We start from the raw sequence: 21,759 nt of genomic DNA, 5'->3' as shown, positions 1-21,759 counted from the left end.
CTCTGATGGCAAATCTCTCTCTCTCTATTTTTTTTTTTTGCATTGGGTGTAGGTGTGGGGAATTTCTGGTAAGAATCAGAAAACCTGCCAGATTAATTAATTCTAAAAGAACTGTGACACTGAATTTTATTTTTCTTAAACTCATCTTCAACTGCATGCAGTTCCCTGATCAAAGCTACGCTGTTCTGACAACCTTCTTGTTGGGCTCTCCTTGGTCATGACAGTCATATCCATTTCAAATGACATCTTAGTGGCAGGTATTAGCTGTTTGGAAAGGGAATCTACAGAGTCTTCTGAGACTGTTGGGACTGTTGGGAGTCCCAACCTAAAAATGTAGAAGTTCACTTAAAATGCAGAGCAGGGGCTGGAGTGATAGTACAGCAGGAAGGGCCTTTGCCTTGCATATGGCCAACCTGGGCTTGATCTTCAGCATTCCACATGGTCCCCTGAGCACCGTCAGAAGTAATTCCTGAGTGCAGAGCCAGGAGTAACCCCTGTGCATTGCCGGGTGTGACCCAAAAAGACAAAAAAATCGTCAATGACATGTCACCTTGTGCACTAGTAAGCCAGGAAAAGTTAAATACATTAGTGAGAAAAATTAGTAGTTAGCTAAATTTGATCACACTGACCCGAAGAATATACCAGGGTCAGCCCCATGCAAGGCAAACGCCCTACCCGCTGTGCTATTGCTCCAGCCCCTGAAGACAATTATTTTCGAGTATAAAAAGGTTATGATTATCTTTGTTGAGGAGGAGGAGGTCTGTGCTACTTCCACTGCTGCTGCAGTTCTTGCTACCCCGGATCTGTCTCAGGCAGGGAAGGAAGGTGGGGTGCCTGCGGCTGGGATAAGCCTGGTGGGTCCAGAAGAACCTCAGACAGTACCTGGCTGCACAAATGTTTGGTTTTCGGGCCACACCTGGAGATGCTCAGGAGTTTCTCCTGGCTCTGCACTCAGGAGTCACTCCTGGCCATGCTTGGGGACCATACGGGATGCCAGAGATCAAATCAGGTCAGCCGCATGCAAGGCAGCCGCCCTCCCCACTGTACTATCTGTCTGGCCCCTCTCTTCTTAATTTTTTTCCAGTATTTTGGGGCCACACCTATCCAGGTCTTACTCGTGGCTCTGTGCTCAGGGATCACTACTGGCAAGGTTCAGGGCATCATACTGTAGGATCAGGGATCAAACCCAGGTCACTTGTGTGAAAAACAAGTGCCCTACCCACTGTACTATTACTCCTGTCCCTCCACCAATGTTTTCTGAAATCGAGGTGGAGAAAGGCCATTTTAGTCAACTACTGCTCACACATTCTTCTTTACTCTGTGCCTCCCAGCATCCTGCTCACTGAGGACTGAGGGGTTTTGGCTTGTTTAGTTTTTGGTGACGTGGGGCTTGGTGCCCAATCTGGTGGTCGTCAGGGGCTACTCATTGCTCTGTATTCAGGGGCGACTGCTAACTGGGCTTGGGGGACCAGAGGTGGTGCTGGGGCTACACTACACATGGGTTGATCACCTGTAAGGCAAGGGCTAATTATCCAGCCTTGAAAACTACGTTTTGGGGTTTTTTTTTTTTTGAACACTTAAAAAAATTATTATTAAATTACCGTGAGAACAGTTACAAGTCTCAATCATACAATTATCAAACACCCATCCCTTCACCAGTGCACATATTGCACCACCAAGAATCCCATTATACCCTCCCACCCCCACCCTGCCTGTGTGGCAGATGACTTTCACTTTACTCTTTGCTTTGTTTACATTCAATGTTCAACAGAAAATCCACTATAACTTGGAATATTCCCCCCAACAATCAGACGTGCCGAAAAAGCATCATTAAATCATTTGCTTTCGATTGCTGATAATGAAGTGCATATGATGTCTTTTTTGGATTTCTGGTATTTTAGTAATTAAGTCCAGAGGGATTTCTGCCAGCAGCCGCTGCGTTCTGAGATTGGTTTGTGTGACTCTGGGATCAGGAGAGGAGGAGCCGATCCTGGGCGGCTGCTCAGGGTCCCCTTTGCGTGGAGGGCAGGGCCTTGTTTTGTTTATTTTTAAAAAGAAAATCAAGACAAAACACCCCAAGCGAATTTTCTGCTAGGTTTTAAGGGAGAAGAACCTTCAGTACCAAGATAGGGCATGTGTAAAAAACTAAGGCACGCTGTCGGGTGTGCCACTCGCAGGCTCTCCGGGCAGCTCTGTCGCACTGCCCGCGTTCGGTGCTCTGGAACCACTGTGTGTGGCTGTCGGTCAAGGGCTGGCGAAGGAAGGAGAAGGCCAAACTGGTTGCTCGATCAGTTTATTTCATTCTCACTCTCTGCTTCTGTCCCAGTTCTAGATCTCTCCCTGGATCTGTGGATCTGGCCCCCCAACCCACTTTTACAGCCTAGTTAAATCCCCCCAGCATGAGGGGGTTGGGGCTTACACAGAGGTGTGGTCACAATCAATAGGGGTAAGGTTCCTTTCCCTCAGGGGATGCTTCTCCTAGGACTGATTCTCTTTCAGCAGGAGGATCCACCCAAGGGCGGAGACCCATGAGTGTGTTTCTCTTCTCCTCATCTAGCAAGCATATAAGCATTCATAATATTAATCATTTTGTATGGACACTATAAGAAATGTATTAAAGCTTATAGAATTGCTCTCCTGGAGCCATCTCGATCTCAGACTACAGTGCTCAAGCCAGATTAGTCTTTCCTATCCCTAACAGGGTCCTAGTCTCGTCATTACTTTTGGATCATGATAGCATTTGCCCATGATCAAGCTCTTAACTTATAGTTTAGATTAGGCACTTTGGTGCTCGCTTCGGCAGCACATATACTAAAATTGGAACGACACAGAGAAGATTACCATGGCCTGCGCAAGGATGACACGCAAATTCGCGAAGAGTTCCATATTAAAAAAAAAAAAGAAAAAAGAATTAGGCACTTTGGCCAGGCCCATCTGGATGCCAGGGTAGCACATAACTCACCGCTTGCCCTGGATCCATCCCATCCCTCATCGGGACCCTGTTTTGGGGGTGCTAGGAACTGAGGGCAACTGAGGTTTAACTGGAGAAAGCAGATGCCCGGGAGGGAATAATATTCGAGGCCAATTAAGTCCCAAGTTACAAAGGCATAATATTGTCTTCTTGTGTCTATACAAGAAAGGACATGGCTCTGAATAAACTATGCAAAGGACTCAAGGAGAACAGAAATACAAAACAATATTTACAAGTCAACAGAATACTAAGAAACTACAAATAAACACAGAGGAATGGGAGCACCGTAACGGGAGTAACCCAATAAATCTAAACTATCAGAGGCTATGTTATCCTACAGGCATGCACTTGTGGATAAGTTTGAGAGTTTGGGAAAACAGACAGGTCTTAGCATCAACAGCGGTATAGACACTGCTGCAAAAGTTCTGGTCATTTCAAGAGCCCGTTAGAGTGACCCCATAAGTAGGGGCAGGAGTTGAGTCTGCTGTCATTAACTGCTGTGGCACTTGGGGAGCCCTTGGAGAGAACGACAGGATTGGCTGTGTTTTGCTTTAATACTCATCCCTGCTGGAGCATGGTGGTTTTAACAGCTCTTCAGGGACGATTATTCTGGGGGCATGAGGAGAGGCTCCCATCCTCCCATCCCACCCATTCCTCTCGGACCTCATCCCTGCTAGGGGAGGGATTCCAGCTCCAGTCCTGCATCCTGCCAATGGCCTTTATTGGTTACACGAATGTTGACCTCTTTTTTTAGCTTTAATTCCCAAGTCCATTGCTGGACTTACTCATATATTCATTTTTAAATGATAAAATAAGTATTTTATAGGAATTGCTGAGAAGCTCTTTACTGCATCACTGTCATCCTGTTGTTCATTGATTTACTTGGGCAGGTGCCAGTAACGTCTCCACTCGACCAGCCCTGAGATTTTAGCAGCCTCTCCTTACTCGTCTTTCCCAATGATTGGAGGCTCTTTTGGGGTCAGGAGAATGAGACCTGTTATTGTTTATTTTTTGGCATATTGAATTCACCACAGGGAGCTTACCAGGCTCCGCCATGTGGGCAGGATACTATTGGTAGCTTGCTGGGCTCTCCAAGAGGCATTTACATAAATTTCCCTCTATGATGATGTGTCACACGGCCATCAAGTTGCTGCGAGATCCAGGAATATGTCCACTCATGCGTAAGGCTCGGCCCAAGCATGTGAAAAGCGGCTCAGAGTATGGCGGCGGTTGGGTAGTGGAGGTCGGCTGCCAGGGCTGAGACCCTTGGGGTGGGGAGGGCTCTCACCTGCGCCCCTCTTGTGCACCCCTGAATGTAAACAGCCTGGTGAGGAGTCCGGTAGCATGGCTACGGGAGGCCTCATTTTATTCTCCCTTCCAGGAGAAGCAGCAGAATTCTGGACAGTGGCTGATGAGATGATTATCTGGTGCCTACAGGAGGTGGCTTATGGGTGTGACCCCTGGGTCGATAAGATTGGGGGAAGCAGGCAGAGGTAAGATGATTTTTTTTCAAATGATTTTTAAAAAAGATGATTGGTAAGATGATTTTTAAAAAATGTTTTAGGAGACTTGATTGGAGATCTAGCAAAGGACAAGAAAAAGGATGAATACTGATCATGAGTATAGACAGTCATTTCAAAGATTTAGATCTAGGCATTGTAAGTAGTAAGAATATGGGACATTATGTAACCTAACCAAGCCTCTGTTTTGTAATAAAGTATAGGGTTGTTATGAGGTTTCAAATTCCAAGCATGTAAAGAACTTATTAGTACAGTACTTGGATGTGGCTCGTCGTGATTTTATTAGAAGAGCATGGAGTCTTTCACTATGAAAGACAAATTTCCAGGTGGTCTGAGGCGGGAGCCGTTCATTCGGACACGGTGGCTCCTTTTGAGGAGTCCTGTACTTCCTCAATCTGAGTTGAGATCTCCTGTGATGACAGGATCTCCTGGGATCTGAAGGACTCGAGTGCATGGGGGGCCTGTGGAGCCTTGATGGACAGTTGTGACTGGGGTGTCTGTGATGTCGGGGTTCCAAGTGGAGATTTGCCGGTCTGTCGTGCCAGGGGGACACGTGTTGGGGGGCGCTGAGGTTCCTGTGCTCCCTGGGTCTTCTTGGCTGCCTTGGTCTTCTTGGCTGCTTTCTCCTCCGGAGTCAATTCCGTTGTTTTTCTTACTATGACCTCCTTGAGCTCCCTGGAACAAGAAGAATACAGTCAGCTCTCACAAGGGACCTGCCCCCTCTGCATCACTTCCTGACTTCAGGCAGGTATTGGAACTGTCCCCATTGTTTACCCTGGATATCTGCTGAAAATTATGTCCTCATCAGAGGAATCCTTGTCATGCAGTTTTTTGCTTTTCTTATGTGTGACACTGAGTGGCCGGTATGTGTCTCTCACGCACAGGGGCCACCTTCGCCAGATGAAGCCCCCCTGGAAAAGGCAAGGGAAGCTCATGATTCTGCACCCCGGTCCACTCCTGTCCTGCCTCAGTGCCCCCTCCTCCCTGTGCTTACCTGACTCTTTCTTCTTTCTACTCTCTTATGAGAACTTCCAGAGGGCCTTGGAGGAAAACACGGACACACATCATTCGTCATTCACCCATTTCCCATGCTTCCTAGGATGGAGGTCTCTGGTCTTGTTAGGACAACAACATGGGTACCTCGGTCTGGAGCCATGATGAGTCCAACCACTATGACCTGACACCTTGAGAGAGATTCCATGCATACCTGTGGCGGTTTTTAGACATTTGTTGGGTCCATCCAAAGGGACCCCATTGTCTCTTGAGAGAACTTGATATGTAGCCTGGCTTGGAAAACAGGCAGGATATTTAGTTCTGCTCACCACCGTGGCCCCAGCAAATGCTGTGTGCAAAGAACAAACTGCCCACCACACTGAGAGAAAGCACTAGAGTCTGTCCAGAAGCCTTTCCACTGGTCGCCTCTGAATTTAGTCTCTCAAGCACCCTTTACCGGAAGTTGCGTTGGGGGAGGTGATTCTATCGTCCTAGCTGCTTTATCCCAGATGCTGAAGTAGAGTAAATGCCTGTGTGCAGTTAGCCAAGTTCTTTAGCACACTAGCTTTCATCCTGCAGACAATCGCCGGTGAGCAAAGAAGCCACAGGTATCAGCATCAAAGGCAGGAACCACACTGAGGCACGGCGATGGGTTTTGAGTGTGAACAGAAGAGAGAGCAGTCTCGCGCTTTACAGGCAGTGCGTGTGTACAGAGCAAGAGGGCGCTGAGTATAGGCAAGAAACGGAGCTCCCAGCGCAAGGACTCTGGTCATCAATGGAGAGGTCCCAAGGGACAGGGACCATGCTCTTTCCCACTCACCAGCAGTGCACCCCCAAGGGCCTTGCCTAGTTTCCATTTTCCCTCTGTTCCTTTTTATAAGAGCTAGAGATAGAGGTTGGGGGATATGGCTCAATGGTAAAGTACTTGCATGTGTGAGGCTTGCATGTGTGAGGCCCTGGGTTCAATTCCTGGCACCACACTGAACACTGAGGCTGGAGTAGCCCCGAGCTACTGGAAAGATAGTTAAAAGGGCCTTTTGGGCATGAGACTCCAACTTTGGCCGATGGCACCGTATGGCCTCCCTGAGCACAGGTGGGCTGTGATCCCTGAGAGCAGAGCCACCCCACATGGGGGACTGAGCAGCCTGGCCTTGTGGGGCCCTAAGACACTAACACTGAACTCAGGCCCAGGTCACAGGGCCAAGTAGCACACGGAAGGGCTCCAGGGTCCCCAAGCACCGGGGGGAGGACACTCCAGTATAAATGAAAGGTTCTCAGACTAATATTTACCTGGATCTTCCATTTTTAAATTTTCTTCGTCTCTGACCATATATCTGTTTTGAAAAAAAAATCATGATTATCGCGGTGACCAATCTCTATACAGCCTTATTAATTCCATTGCTTTTTGCTGTACCTACCCACTGACATCACTTTTTAAGAGCAGGAGTTCTCTCCTGTTCAATGGTCCCTGGGCATGACTTAAGGGGCACAGTTAGGAATACAGCTTAGTGACTGTTTTAGAGAAATTCAGCACATTAATCCGGATAAAAAACTATGAAGTAGGAAACTAAAAGTATCTGCCAAGCCCCAAACACAGAAACATCCTTTTAACAGTGACTGTGTTCTAAACAATGCCAAGAACCAGTCTGATGCCTTTCCCATCGCCGCTATTATCCCCCGTGAGGAGTCCTCATCAATGCAGCGCGCAGAGTCGAGTCTTACGGGAGACAAAACTTGGCTGCATTTGCAATGATTCCTCCCCAAACAAACCAAAACCAATAAAGGTTCTAGGAGATATGTTGATTCCTGGGGCTATAGATATCACACTGTGGGTGGGGCACTTGCCTTGAACGTGACTGACCCAGATTCAATCCCAGGACCCCAGATGGTTCCCTCAGCCCCCATTGGGAGTGATCCCTGAGAGCAGAGCCAGGAATAAGCCCTGAGCACAGATGGCTGTGGCCCCCAATAAATAAGTAAATCAATATGTCAACTGTTAGAGCGACTTCGACTGAACTTTCAATACTTTAAACATTTCCGTGTTTTTGTCCTTAAGGAGATAAAATGGAACAGTGGAATAAGGAGCACGGGCTGCTTTGCATGTGACCCTCATGTTTGAAAGTGGGATGATGGGGCTGGGGAGGTAGCTCAGTGGGAGAATGCCTGCCTTGCATGCAGGAGACGGGGGTTTGGTACCCAGCATGACAAGAACAGCAAGAATGGAGGGATGCTAATGCTGCCCTTAGAGGACTGCGAGGATTAAACCAGACAACATATAGGAAACTCCTTGTACTGTGGTTGGCATAAATCAGTGCTGCTTGCTGGTGATGTCACAGACGAGCAGCTTACACGTATCAAAGGCTCAGAGAGCTCTTCCTCAGCACTGTCACTTCTAATTTATTCTAATTCTTTGTTGGTTGTTGTGGTGGTGCCAGGGATCGAACCCAGGGCCTCACACACGCAAGACAAGTGCAACACCACTAACCTAGATCCCGAACCCCTTCAATCACAGTTTGCTGTTGTTTATTTTTTGAGGCTCTCCCTGGCAGTTGGTGCTTGCGGGAGGGCTACTTCTGGGGTGGTGCTCAGGGACCAGGTAGCGCTATGGCTAGCACCTGGGCTTCCCACTTGCAAGGTGAGTTGAAGTTTTAGTCTTTTGAGTCATCTCCTTGGCCCTCAAATCACTTTTTTAATGAGCCTGCTGGGAAAAGTCAGTGGTGCGTACTTGAACAGAAGACAGATGTGGGCGAGCTCCTGGAGTAACTACCGCTCGCCTGCCATGATCAGAGTAGCCCAGCGCGGGCTCAGGCTGCAGTGCGGGTATGTTTGGTTTGGGAGCCACCCAGCAATATGCAGGAACAATTTTATTTGCTGTTTAGGAGTAGCTCTTGGTGGCCCTGGTGGCTCTAGGGGTGAGGGCGTGTACTGCCGAGGATCGAACCCAGGTCTTCCTCACGCAAAGCATGAAACTAGCCCTTGGAGGGAGCTATCTCCCCAGTCTTAGCTGCAATGTTTTAACTTCATCTACTGAGATGGCGCTTTAACCTAAAGAGATAAATTTCACTTCCTTTTCTCTTTACCTAGGGGGGTGGGGAGTTGGGGAGTGGGGGGTTGGGAGGTATATCGGGTTTTTTTTTGGGGGGGGTTGTGGAATATGTGCGCTGGTGAAAGGACGGGTGTTTGAGCATTGTATAACTGAGACATAAGCCTGAGAACTTTGTAACTTTCCACATGGTGATTCAATAAAATAAATTAAAAAACAAAAGTAAAGAGATCTTACTGCACTGGATCAGCAAGATAACACCTTTATCTTTCAGTCCCAGGAGGGTGGAGACTCTACATTTTTGATCCTTCCAGTCAACAAGGAAAGTAATCAATGAGTAGAAGAATGTCAGTGAGTGGTGAGTACATCAAACCACTGACATTCTTTTGAATTGCACTGTAGCACCGTCATCCCGTTGTTCATTGATTTGCTTGAGTGGGCACCAGTAATATCTCCTTTGTGAGACTCGTTGTTACTGTTTTTGGTATATTGAATACACCACGGGTAGCTTGCCAGGCTCTGCCCTACAGGCAGGATACTGTTGGTAGCTTGCTGGGCTCTCCAAAAGGGACAGAGGAATCAAACCCAGGTCGGCTGTGTGCAAAGCAAACACCCTACCCACTGTGCTATTACTCTGGTTCTGAAAAATAAACTATATTCTAATCAGAACTAAACTGTTTTTTCAAGGCAAAGGGGAAATGACATAAGTATAGTAACTGCTTCCTGAAAACAAAAGGAGAAGAGATTAATACTCCATGTTTTAGCTATTAGTAATTATAACTAGGAAGAAGATCATTAAAAGAGTCAGCTACACTGATGAGAAGACATGATACCTTTCATGCTATAAAGGTACTCTTTTGTTCTTTGGTGTACAGTCTAAGCAAATCCAAGTTTTTAGTTGAAAAATCTGCTGACCTTGTATTTATCAAACAGAAATACATCTAACACTGAAAGAAAATATGTATGCTTGTCATAGTGCTACACATGTTTATTTTTGTACTTTTCCCTCATTCATAGTCAATAAAAAACTGCCTTCAATTTCCTTAATTCTCCCTTAAAGACCATAGCAATGTACCTTTTAAAACAGTAAAAATAATGACTTAACATAGTTCTCAGGTAATTAGAGCCAATTCAAAAATTACTGGTGAAAAAAAATTTAGACATTGTGATTTGTAAAACCATTAATAATAGAGTTTAAGGCAATATCAATGTTAACTCCAAAGCCCCCTCTAGTGTCAACATTCCTACACTAATCAAGACCTGAGGCTGTCCCTTTATCCACCCCACTTCCTTTGCAAACTCATGCTTTGCTTTTTAATTTACTTATTATAGTTTGGGCTGGAGCAATAGCACAGCGGTAGGGCGTTCGCCTTTCACGCGGCCGACCCCTGTTCGATTCCTCCGCCCCTCTCACCTCCTCCCGGCAAGCTACCGAGTATCGCGCCCGCATAGCAGAGCCTGGCAAGCTACCCGTGGCGTATTGGATTTGCCAAAAACAGTAACAAATAAGTCTCACAATCAAGAGACATTACTGGTGCCCACTCGAACAAATAGATGAGCAACGGGATGACAGTGACATGACAGTGACAGTGACATAGTTTGGGCCACATGCTTACGGAGTGCTGACTTTATGTGTGTTTTTTTTCTTTTTGGGTCACACCTGGCGATGCACAGGGGTCACTCCTGGCTCATGCACTCAGGAATTACTCCTGGCGGTGCTCAGGGGACCATATGAGATGCTGGGATTCGAACCCGGGTTGGCTGCGTGCAAGGCAAACGCCCTACCCGCTGTGCTATCACTCCAGACCCACAGAGTGCTGACTTTAATGATTTTTTTTTCCTTTTTGGGTCACACCCGGTGATGTTCAGGGGTTACTCCTGGCTCTGTACTCAGGAATCACTCCTGGTGGTGCTCAGGGAACCATATAAAAAGCAAAAGAGTAAATAAAATAAATAAAAACCATTAACTGGGGCCAGGTAGATAGCTCAGCAGTTAGAGGTGCCTGTGTTGGGTCTTCCCCACATGTGGTCCCTGAGCACCCCCACCAGGTGTGATCCTTAGCACTGTAGGCCCCCAACAGTTTTTTTTTCTAATTGTACTTTCATAAGGTTGTTCACATGAATTGATTACATTCAGTATTTCAACACCAATCCCACCACCATTACATCTTCCCACCATCCTTATTTCAAATTTTCCCACCACTACTTAAGCCTACCTGCCACAGGCAGATGCTAGATAGTTTATTTTCTATTGCTTTTTATGAATATCATGACATGTCGCATGGCTGCGAAAGCAGCTGTGTGCTCCTGGAATTCTAAATTTGGAAATGATTGGGGTCCGGAGACACCTCTACAGTGAGCGAATCCATTCCAAGATTCATTTGTGAGTCTCTGGATCAAGGCCATTTTTTTTTTTTTTTTTTGCTTTTTGGGTCACACCCGGTGATGCACAGGGGTTACTCCTGGCTCATGCACTCAGAAATAACTTCTGGTGGTGCTCCGGGGACCATATGGGATGCTGGGAATTGAACCTGGGTCAGCCATGTGCAAGGCAAACGCCCTACCCGCTGTGCTATCACTCCAGCCCCCAAGGCCATTAGTGTTCTTAAGTGGCTCCCGGAGGCAGTTTGTGGGCCTGAGAGCCAGGACCCCGAAGGGCGGGAGTCAGGAAGGACCAGCCAGTCCCCGCCCCCTGTGGCCTGGAGGCTTCAGTCTCTGGTTCCGTGTACCTGTGCTTTTCTTCTAAAAGTTTGTGACTGCCAGGGGTTCATTTGGAATAGGCAGAGAGAGAACACCCACTCCATCCATGGTGCCCCAGTGCAATCGACACGGCACCCACCACAAGTTCTATATCCTCCGTCCCGAACATGCTTAGAGAAGCATAGCTGGGAGTGCCCCAACACCGCCCCGAGCACTGCTTAGGAGGGGGAGAATCGTTAACTTCAGATTGGTTCTTAGTCTGTGATTCCTGTGCTAGCACATCACCATCTCCTGGGGACTTTTGAAAAGTGCGAAATACCCTGCTCACCTCAAACTTAATGTACTGAACAAAGTATTGAAATTCAGTTAGATCCCAATAGTTTGTGTTTCAGCAAGTTCTTTGGGTCATTCTGATGATTGCCAAAAGTTTGAGAGCCTTGGAAGGCATTCTTTAATATATCCAGTTTCAAGTACCTGGCTCAGTGCTCAGGAGCAACTCCTCGTTGTGCCTGGGGACCATACGTGGTGCTGGGGATTGACTTGAGGTTGGCTGCAGCATGCAAAGCAAGTGCCTTATCACCCGAACTATCTCTGTTACAGTCTAAATGAACCCAATATGGGGCTTGAGGAACCGGGGCGATTCAGGTCTTACTCTTGGCTTTGTGCTCAGGCATTACTCCTGGCAGGTTTGGGAAACCATACCGAGTGCCAGGGTTCTAACTCTGGTCAGCCACATGCAAGGCAAATGCCCTATCCATTGTACTATCTCAAGCCCCCAAATCTTTTGAGGCCATGACCTAAGGGCATTGGTCAAGGTTTTGGATGTTTTTGTGATGCAGAGGTGAGGGAACTATACATAAAAAACATGGGGCCAGAACAATAGTACAGGGGATAGAGTGTTTGCCTGGCATGTGGCTGACTCAGGTTTGATCCCCAGAATCTCTTTTGAATTAAAAAGAAAAAAAGTCTATGTTGAGACCAGAGAGAGCGCTGAATGGTCAGAGTGCATGCTTTGCATGCAGAAGGGCCAGGCTGGATCCCTAGCTCTGCAAGGTCCCCTGAGCACCACCAGAAGTGACACCCCCTCCCCCCTCCACACTGAGCTGGGGGTAGGCCCTGAACATCGCAGGGTGTAGTCTCCAGATTGCACACAGGAAGACTGCTTTTTGTTTCAGCTCCAGCTTTCTTATCTTAACTTTTCAAAATTATCTAAGAGCTTCTTATTTTGGTTTCACTTCCACAGGGACCTCCAGGGAGTCAGGTTCCTTTGACAAGCCCTGGGATCATCTTTGCAATATGAGAAGCAAACACACCTCAAGACTGAAGAGGAAAATCAAGCCTCAGTAGGAGGAAAAGGGGCATTTATTTTCCATTTGTAGCCCTTGAATCGATTGTAAAGACAGATTGAGTCTTGGAAGTCTTGGGGCTGGAGCGATAGCACCAGCGGGTAGGGCGTTTACCTTAAACTCGGCCAACCCAGGTTCGATTCCCAGCATCCCATATGGTCCCCTGAGAACCGCCAGGAGTAATTCCTGAGTGCAGACCCAGGAGTAACCCCTGTGCATTGCTGGGTGTGACCCAAAAAGAAAAAAAAAACATCTTGGAAGTCTGAATAAACTGTTCTTACCTCAATGAGACCGATAATTATAATCAATATCATCACGACTACAATCACAAATATTACCACGATTGCTTTGGCCTCATGATAGCCATCATGATAGCCATATCCTGGAACTTCTTTTGTGAGCTGAAAGAAAAAGAACAATTTTTTTTATGCATTATTTTTGGGGGTCCACACCCAGCGATGATCAGGGGTTACTCCTGGCTCTGCACTCAGAAATCACTCCTGGGGGAACAAAAGGGATGCTGGGGATCGAATTTGGGTTGGCGAGGGGGCTGGAGCGTTAGCACAGTGGGTGGGGCGTTTGCCTTGCACGTGGCAGACCCAGGTTCGATTCCCAGCATCCCATATGGTCCCCTGAGAACCGCCAGGAGTATTTTCTGAGTGCATGAACCATTAGCAACCCCTGTGCATTGCCGGGTATGACTCAAAAAGCACTGTATCACTGTATCACTGTCATCCCGTTACTCATTGATTTGCTTGGGTGGGCACCAGTAATGTCTCCACTGTGAGACTTGTTACTGTTTTTGGCATATCAAATACACCATGGGTAGCTTGCCAGGCTTTGTTGTGTGGGCGAGATACTCTCAGTAGCTTGCCGGGCTCTCTGAGAGGAATGGAGGAATCGGCTGCGTGCAAGGCAAACCCTCTACCCTACCCGCTGTGCTATTGCTCCAGTCCAAAAAGCAAAAAAAAAAAAAAAAAAAAAAAAATTGGGTTGGCGGCATGCAAGGCAAGAGGCTTACCCACTATCCTATTGCTCCAGCACCCAAGAACAATTAGACAAAAAGATGGGAAGGATTCTTAAACCTATTCTAAAGAATGACTAATTATTCTTATGCAGTCTAAAACCCCATTCTCTCATATGAGTGGACTATAGGTTTTTGTTTTGTATGTTTTAGGGTTGTTTTGTTTTTGTTTTCAGCCTATTCCCAGGGTCCTCAGAGCTACTGCTGGCTCAGTGCTCAGGGGCACTCGTGTTGAACTTTTTCCTTGGCCCCAATATGTTCTTACAGAGCACACCAGATATGTTACACCATCTTGTCTGTAGCCTTTCCTTCTACAATTTATTTATCTGGTGTGTTAGGTCCTCTCACACCTCTCCTTGGAACAGTGCTACCTTTCTATAAATGAGCACAGGGACCATCATTATTGTAGTCAAAATTGTGTGGCCACAAAAAAAGAGAGCGAGCAAGTAAAAGAGGGAGAGCCAAGAGACCCTGGTCTTCCTGCTCGTGTTCTTTCATGGCATGGCCTGAGAGCCCCAGAAGCCCCTGAGCCTGGTCTCTGTGAGATACAGTTACAGAGCTTTCCTGATTGTGAGCCAGCCAGTTTCAGCCATTCAGTGCTCCAACACCCGACCTTCCACCAGTGTACATTACCCCCCAACAACATCCCCGTATCCCTCCTGCCACCTCCCCCCACCCTCAACCCACCTCTCTCTCTCTCTCTCTCTCTCTCTCTCTTTCTCTCTCTCCTCTCTGTCCCTCTCTTTCACCTTTTCTTTCCGCCTCTCTCTTTTCCTGCTTCTTCCCTCTCCCTTCTCTCTTGCTGTCTCCTCTCTCCTCTCACTCCACACCCCCCTGTTGGACATTATAGTTTGCAATGCAGATACTGAGAGGTTTGATCCTTTACCCACTTTCAGCACACGTCTCCCATCCAGACGATCCCTTCCAACTATCATTGTTATCGTGATCCCTTCTCTATCCCAGCTGCCTCTCTCCCAGCCCTTGAGGCAGGCTTTCAACTGTGGACCATTCATCCTGGTTGTTGTTTCTAACTGTTCTTGGGTGTTAATCTCATACTAAGTTTTAATTTTTTTTTACATCCCATAAATGAGTGCAATCATTCTACGTTTGTCCTTCTTCTGACTTATTTCACTTGTGAGACTCTATGGAAAAAAAAAAAAGTCTGTCCTCACCTCACTTTCGTCTGGCTGTTTCTGTTCACTCTGGCCTTCGGTATTCTCACTAATGTAGTTCTCAGTCTTCCACTGTTCCGTATCCCATTCTGGCTTGGGAACCTTTCCTTCCTCCTGCTCACTGAGAAGCTTCATCAGGAGGCCGGTTTCAGAGAGGATCTTCGCACACGCCACCTGCACCTGGGGCTTAGAGCAGTCCATTTTGAGAGTCCGCATCAAGTGAGCAATGAACTTCCTCACGTTGTTGTTGGGGATAAGGGACCGCAGCTGCTGGATGTATTCCATCTCCAGCTTGTCTCCTGGGTCTGGTCTTTGTGTGGCAGAGACGATGTCCGTGGCCACGTTGTGATATTCCCACTGTATCTCGCTGGACTGCTTGACAGTCGGCGTGAGGTTGTCCACCATCGGGGCGTCCTTCTCATGGGAGGTGCCTTTGCTACCGACCGTTTTCTCTGGCACCGTGATGCCTCTGGTGTTCGCCCCATTTGCAGCATGCGTGCTTTCTGCGGTCTTCTTTCCTGCAGATGAGTGTGAAGGTTGAAAGGACTGGAGCAAAGGTTTGTTCTGATCTCTCCAAGACAGAGACTCCTCTCTTGGCGGGGACTTGATGAGGCTCTTCACCGCAGCGAAAGGAGGCCGCTTGGCGACCCGCACCGGCCTCTCGGGTGCTGATTCTTTCGTGTCTCTATTCGTGCTGGCTTTAGCCCTTCTGCTTCCCAGGTGAGAATAAGATTTCTGAAAATTATAATTTATTTTATTGTGTGGCACGGGGCTGGGAAACTTCATGTTCCGAACCCTGGCATCTGCGTCTTCTAAAACGCGGAAAGTGTCTCTTAGGTCTTTGGGGTTCTCGGGTGGGACTTTAGAAGTGGCAGCAGATGGCCTGCCCATGGAGAATTCTTCCAGGGGCATGGAGAACACCGCCTTGTGCTCCTGGATGGAGTTTGACTCCTCATTGAAGGGGTTTTCCACCCATTTCCTGGGCCTCCCCGCTAAGGGAAGCTCTTTTTTCTGGAGGCCCCCGGGGTCCTTGAGCACGCTGCTCATCTGCAGTGGTTTCCTCTCCCTCTCTGCCACCTTCCCTAAGTGTTTTCTCTTTGGCCAGACAGTTTTCAATTTCTTCGGAAAGATCTGACGGTTCAATTTGGGCCCGAAAAGTATGGAACGGACCAGCGTGGCAGTTTTCTCTCTCTTCCTAGCTTTGTGGACTTTTGCTTGAGTTGCTGCATTTATCAAGCTTTTCAGAAAATGGAGACTTTTCAACTTATTGTATGTTGAATTGTTGGATTCAAGCTGTAGAGACATCGGAATTGTGCTGTTCTTCAAATGAACCCCAGGATTTGCTTTGTCTTTTACATCTTTAAAAAGGAGCTTAAGGAAGGGTAACAAGGTTGATTCAACATCTTTTATGTTACCTTCCTGGAAAAAAGGCATTATGTAATTTAGCTTATTCATCATATCATTATCATTGAAGTCCAGCTGCTCATTTATGAAAAAGGACATTCTGTCTCTCTCTGATGAGGCCTTGTCCGGTTCTATGGTCAGTTCGGTGCTAGTGTTCTTTTTTCGGGCCTGTAAAGTCTCCATGAACTCCCCTTCTATATTATTTATGGATTCCTCATCTGTCAAAAAGGAAGAGCTTGCTTTTGATCATGAAAGATAACTGGGGAATATTTTGGGAGCATCTACAGACATAAATTTCAGGCAAGTAAATGAGTAATCAGTAAACAAGTGCTGTATTGGTGGGGGGGAGGCACAGGGAAACCCTAAATTGACACCTATGATTGACAACAACAAAAGGAGAAACAAAGTGGTCATCGCTATTGATTCAGAATAAATAGGGTATGAAGTTCAGTACATGTCTTTTGGATTATTCCACTGGGGGACAGAGTGACAGAAGAGCAGATAAATATTTGTCTTGTATGCAGCCAACCTGGGTCTGATCCCCAGCACCCTATAGGGTCCCTCAAGCCTTACCAGGCCTGACCCCTGAACACAAAGTCAGGAGTAAACTTTGAGCACCTGAGTATGCCCCCAAACAAACAAACAAACAAACAAACAAACACAGAAACAATAATGATATGATTATTCTACTGGTCCCAAAGGATCAAGTGCCCAGAATTCAAGACAAATATTTGCTGCTCAGTTAGACTCTTTACAGATCAACTATGACTTCTGTTTTATTTTTTGGCCATTCCCAGCCATGCTGAGGGGTTGCTCCTGGTTCTGCTCTTAGAATTCTAGGAATTTAGAATTGAATTTTGAATTCAACATAATCTGTTTCCAACTGTATTCTGTGAATCTGAAGGTATTTCAGATCATTAAAAACTAACTAACCTTGGGTTTGTGATTCAGCCACAGCACACAGGATTGAAGCACAGATGACTTAAATAACATGCATCTTAGAGATAAGTGACCTTCCTCTATGATTAGGGCGGAGTGTTTTAGATAGATAAAATTGAAGATTAAAACTGCGCAAGTTCCAAATTCTGTTTTAAAATCTACATTTTTTGAGTAAAAAATGCCTATTTTAATGTCTACCTGCTCTCAATGCTTATTGGTTTATATAGAGTTAAACATTGAACTACTTTAATAATTTATTCTTTATGCTGATAGTTTTACTCTTTTAATAACCCAATTTAATACTTAAATCCATGTTAGAGTTTATCTTATCACTGTTATGAGCTAATTGAAAAATAGTACCATCAATCACTATTAACATTTGAAAACTTTACATAATGTATCACAGGGAGAGCAACGGGATTAGTTCCTGGTACTTCAAACAAATCACATATATTTGGCTCTTCTTTAGGTTTATCAGAGAAACTATTTAATAAATTTTACAGATATAATAATGGAGTTATTAGATAATTCAACCCTGAGTTAGAGAAGCATAAGAATAAGCCCAAGAACTTTGAATAGTTTAATGGACTACAAAAATAATCATTTTTAGTTAGTTTTCTTATGGCTCACAATTATCACGTGTCTGACAAAAGTTTAATAAAACTAGCCTGATCTTGATCATAATATGTACTAATCAAATATGTAAAAAGATATATGATAAAGTTTATACTTGGTGCTCAGAATTCATCGAAAAGATAAACTACACTTGAAAAATAATTGAGGTTTTTTTTGGGGGGCTACCTAGCAATGCCTAGGGGTTACTTCTGGTTTTACACTCAGAAATGACTCATGATAGTGTTTGGGGGGCCATTTGAGATGCTGGGGATTGAATCCGGGTTGGTTACATGCAAGGCAATCACCTTACCCGCTTTACTATCTCTAGCCCAAGAGAAAACATCTTTATAATGGTTAAATTTTTACTTTAATTAAATTTTACATGTGTCTATTACATATACTTGTTTGCATAATTGTTGATAGCATACTTTTTAAGTAATCTAGAACCACCTTATGAAAGTAGATAAATGCAGGGCTAGAGAGAGAGTACAGAAGGTAAAGCATTCACCTTGCATGTGTCCAACCCAGATTTGATCCCTGGAATCCCACGTGTTCCCTGAACACCAGCAGAAGTAATTCTTGAGTGCAGAGCCAGGAGTAATCTCTGAGCATTAATGCGTGTTGCTCCCAAAAGCAAATTAAAAATTAATCAACAAATCTTTTTTTGGTAATTATGGCCACCAGGCTGGAGCGATAAGAACAGCAGGTAGGGCGTTTGCCTTGCACCTGGCTGACCCGGGTTCGATTCCTCCATTCCTCTCGGAGAGCCTGACAAGCTACCAAAGTATCCCACCCACATGGCAGAGCCTGGCAAGCTCCCTGTGGCGTATTTGGTATGCCTAAAACAATAGCAACAAGTCTCACAATGGAGACATTACTGGTGCCCGCTCGAGCAAATCGATGAACAAAGGACGACAGTGCTACAGTGCTGCTCTCAGAAATTATTCTGGGTGGTGCCTGGGGGACCACATGGGAATCTGGGAAGGAAACTTGGGTTGACTGCATGAAAGATAAGCACCCTCGGTCTGGAGCAATAGCACAGCTGGTAGGTTGTTTGCCTTGCATGCAGCCAATCTGCGTTCGAATCCCAGTATTCTATATGGTTCCCCGAACACTGCCAGAGCCAGGAGTAACCCCTGTGCATCGTCAAGTGTGACTCAAAAAAGCATAAAAAAAAAGGCAAGCACCCTCTCCACTATACCATCTCTCTAGTCCCTCAACTATGATTTATTATACTCCCATACCTTTATCCTGTCCTGCCCATATAAAGAGAGAGGACTTTTCTCTCTACCTCTTTTGGGTGCTAATATTCTTATTACCATCATAGACGAAGAAGAAATTCCTCCAGAAATCAGGTCCTCATCTGAATGCACCCTTTCTCCCCCTACCCACTAAATCTTTTGCTGATTAGCCCTTAGCCTCATATTGTTGAATCTGGGCAGATGTCTAAGGATATGTTAATGGATTTGCCAGAGTATATGTCAATGTGCAATGTTGAGAAAATCTAGATGCTTGGGAAACTGTATAGGATGCCGGCAATGGAACCCAGGTCATCTGTGTGCAAGGCAAGTCCCCTACCCACTGTACTATCTCTCTGGCCCCGGAAATAATATTGGAGCTCCCAAAATTGGGGAAAACAACTCTTATTAGATGTGTATTTTGCCTTTACCTACTTCCTACTATTTTCAGCTCTACTTTAGGGAACCGTACAAAGTTTCTGACTGCTTGAAGATCAAGTATAACATTGTACAGTTGGGTTTCTTTTGGGGGGAAGTGGGGCCAAACCCAGAAATGTTCAGGGGTTACTTCTGTCTCTGTGCTCAGGGATCACTCCTGGCAGTAATTGGGGACCATCTGGAATGCTAGGGATCCAACCGAGGTCTACTGTATGGAGGGCAAGTGCCCTAGCTGCTAGACTCTCTCCAACCAAACTTTAATGAAATGCTTTTGGTGGTGGTGAAGTTTAGAGGGGGAGTTAAAGGAAGTGAGGAAGAAGCATGGACTTGCAGAGAGTCCCAGACTGGGATCACACGATGTAGGCATTAGGCACATTTAACACTTTTAGTTTTGCTGTTCCTCACCTAAAAAAAAAAATATTAGTATTGTATTCTGAATTTTGATTGCTTGGTTTAGTTATTCTCTAAATAAAATCACTGCAGTTGGGGTAACGTGGTTATAATAGTACCAATGCAATTGGTTTCCATGTACAAAGTGAACTTCCCTGGACCACCGCTGAAGTGCCGAGACACCATGGTCCGTACAGCACCTCCAGTCTGACTCTTCTTCCCGCCACCCCACTAGGTTTGATGTTCATCTTATGAAAGGTGATTCCTAAATGATTCTTCTGCCCACCTCTGAAAAGGGAGTAATAGACTTTCTAAAAGTTGATTTTAAAAATAACACTAGCTTTGTGTAAGAAGCAAAGTGATTTGATGTGCCCAATTGCTGATAGCGAATCTGATTCATAATATCCCAGGGTGAAAACACTTTTGTGGGCGGGGTATGTGTATGTGTGTGTGTATGTGTGTGTGTGTGTGTGTGTGTGCGCGTGAGTGCGTGAGCATGTGTGAATGTGCGACACTCAGCGGTGCCCAAGGGATACTCCCAGCAGTGCTTGGGAGACTTTTGTGGGGGTTGAACCCACACCTCCCACATGAAAAGCATGTGGTGCAACCTATTGATCTATTTTCCTAAAAGCACATTTTGGAAGTTATGAAGCTAAGGTCAGTAAACTTACTGTGTGGAAAGATACTTAAGAGCACCTGAGTGCTTTGTAGATGGAAGGGTTAAAATTCAAAAAAGTCTCAGAGGTGGGGATGGTCTAAGAATCCAGGAGACCATACATCCTTAGAAGGACTGAGTGGCAACCTCTGCTTAGAAAACCAGAAATTCTCAGTCTCTAAGCAAAACTTTCATAAGACAGTATGACTTGTACTTGCCTATAAAATTACAAAAACACATGCAATAAAATACCTACACCTGTCCTGTGAAGAAAAGGGCTCTTGAGATCTGTTCTATATAAAATCTGCTTACAAACTGCATTCTGTGGCTGAGCTCTCATCTGGAGGACCAGTACCTTGCCCAGAGTCTGGCCCTCATTTGTGACCATTAGTGTTAGCTCCCTTCCCCACTTTCATCTCTTTTCTTCCATTCCTCTTGTCTTCAGGTCATGCATAGACTGTTAAGGTAACGATGTGACTGAGATGCAGACTTTTACCAAGGGAAATCGTTCTTAGAAATATAGGGAGTTGAACTCTGAATAAAAATAATGCAACTGCATAATCAGTTTAAAATGGACCATCAGTGATTAAAATTAAAATGAAACATAAATTAAAAAGCTATCAGCAGGCAATTCAGACTCACCACAGTGTGTGCTGCTGGTACATTCACAATGTAGTCTGACTACTTTGCAGACAGAGTCTATTTTATTCTTAAATTGGCAGAGGCAGCAGGTGAGATGCCTAGGTAAGATCCTATGAATGAAAACACAGAGAAATAAGTGCAGAGTAAAGGGGTTACTGTAATAGGTAGAAGAGGCAGCCAAAGCCACCGTGCAGCTATTCAAAATGTTCCTGAGAACCATGGATGAGGCGCTGCTCGAACTCGGTGGTGGTGGGAACCCAACTGGGAGGTGATGCATGCAAAGTGTGTACCTGAACTCCTCTACTATCACTTCAGCCCTCAGAAAATTGAGTTTTGTTTTTGAGTCATATCTGGTGGTGCTCAGGGGTTTCTCTGGCAGTCCGCTCAGGGATCATTCCTTGCAGGCAGAGAATGCATAGACAGTGCCAAAGACTGAACAAGGGTTATTCACATGCAAAGCAAATACCTAATTCACTATCTTATCTCTCCAGCTCCCAGATAACGATAACATAAAAATGCCAGTTATAACCTGGGGAAATCTGAAAGCACTTTTCCAGACTGTAAAAAAAACAGGGACTAGAGTAATAGTATAGTGTAGCAGGTCTGGCATTTGCTTTGAGCATGGTCGACCTGGGTTTGATCCCCAGTATCCATGAGACACCAAAAGTG

The 21,759-nt window shown here is 45.7% G+C and overlaps 1 protein-coding gene and 1 non-coding gene across 13 annotated transcripts in view; one reads left to right on the top strand and one right to left on the bottom strand.

Annotated features, from left to right (window-relative positions):
- Positions 1-2,277: 2,277 nt before the first annotated feature.
- The window catches only part of LOC129403390 (leucine-rich repeat-containing protein 37A2-like), a 136,248-nt gene continuing 116,766 nt past the window's right edge, over positions 2,278-21,759 (bottom strand). For 9 of the 12 annotated variants that reach the window (XM_055130873.1, XM_055130875.1, XM_055130872.1 and 6 more), the window contains 7 exons: positions 21,091-21,200; positions 14,770-16,391; positions 12,855-12,974; positions 6,775-6,818; positions 5,486-5,531; positions 5,266-5,402; positions 2,278-5,166 (listed from right to left, as the gene is read on the bottom strand). In XM_055130873.1, coding sequence (XP_054986848.1) covers positions 4,839-5,166; positions 5,266-5,402; positions 5,486-5,531; positions 6,775-6,818; positions 12,855-12,974; positions 14,770-16,391; positions 21,091-21,200 — 2,407 coding nt within the window. In that variant the 3' untranslated portion in view covers positions 2,278-4,838. The remainder of the gene's footprint in view (positions 5,167-5,265; positions 5,403-5,485; positions 5,532-6,774; positions 6,819-12,854; positions 12,975-14,769; positions 16,392-21,090; positions 21,201-21,759) is intronic. The other 3 variants (XM_055130869.1, XM_055130870.1, XM_055130877.1) reach the window with 3 other exon arrangements.
- On the top strand, positions 2,788-2,892 carry LOC129403840 (U6 spliceosomal RNA). Its single transcript, XR_008629500.1, has one exon. It is a non-coding gene; the product is annotated as a U6 spliceosomal RNA (small nuclear RNA).

This window comes from Sorex araneus, chromosome 3 (genome assembly GCF_027595985.1).
Source record: "Sorex araneus isolate mSorAra2 chromosome 3, mSorAra2.pri, whole genome shotgun sequence".
Classification (NCBI taxonomy): Eukaryota; Metazoa; Chordata; class Mammalia; order Eulipotyphla; family Soricidae; genus Sorex; species Sorex araneus.
The sequence above is the reverse complement of the archived record's forward strand: the minus strand, read 5'-3'. Positions and strand labels throughout refer to the sequence as shown.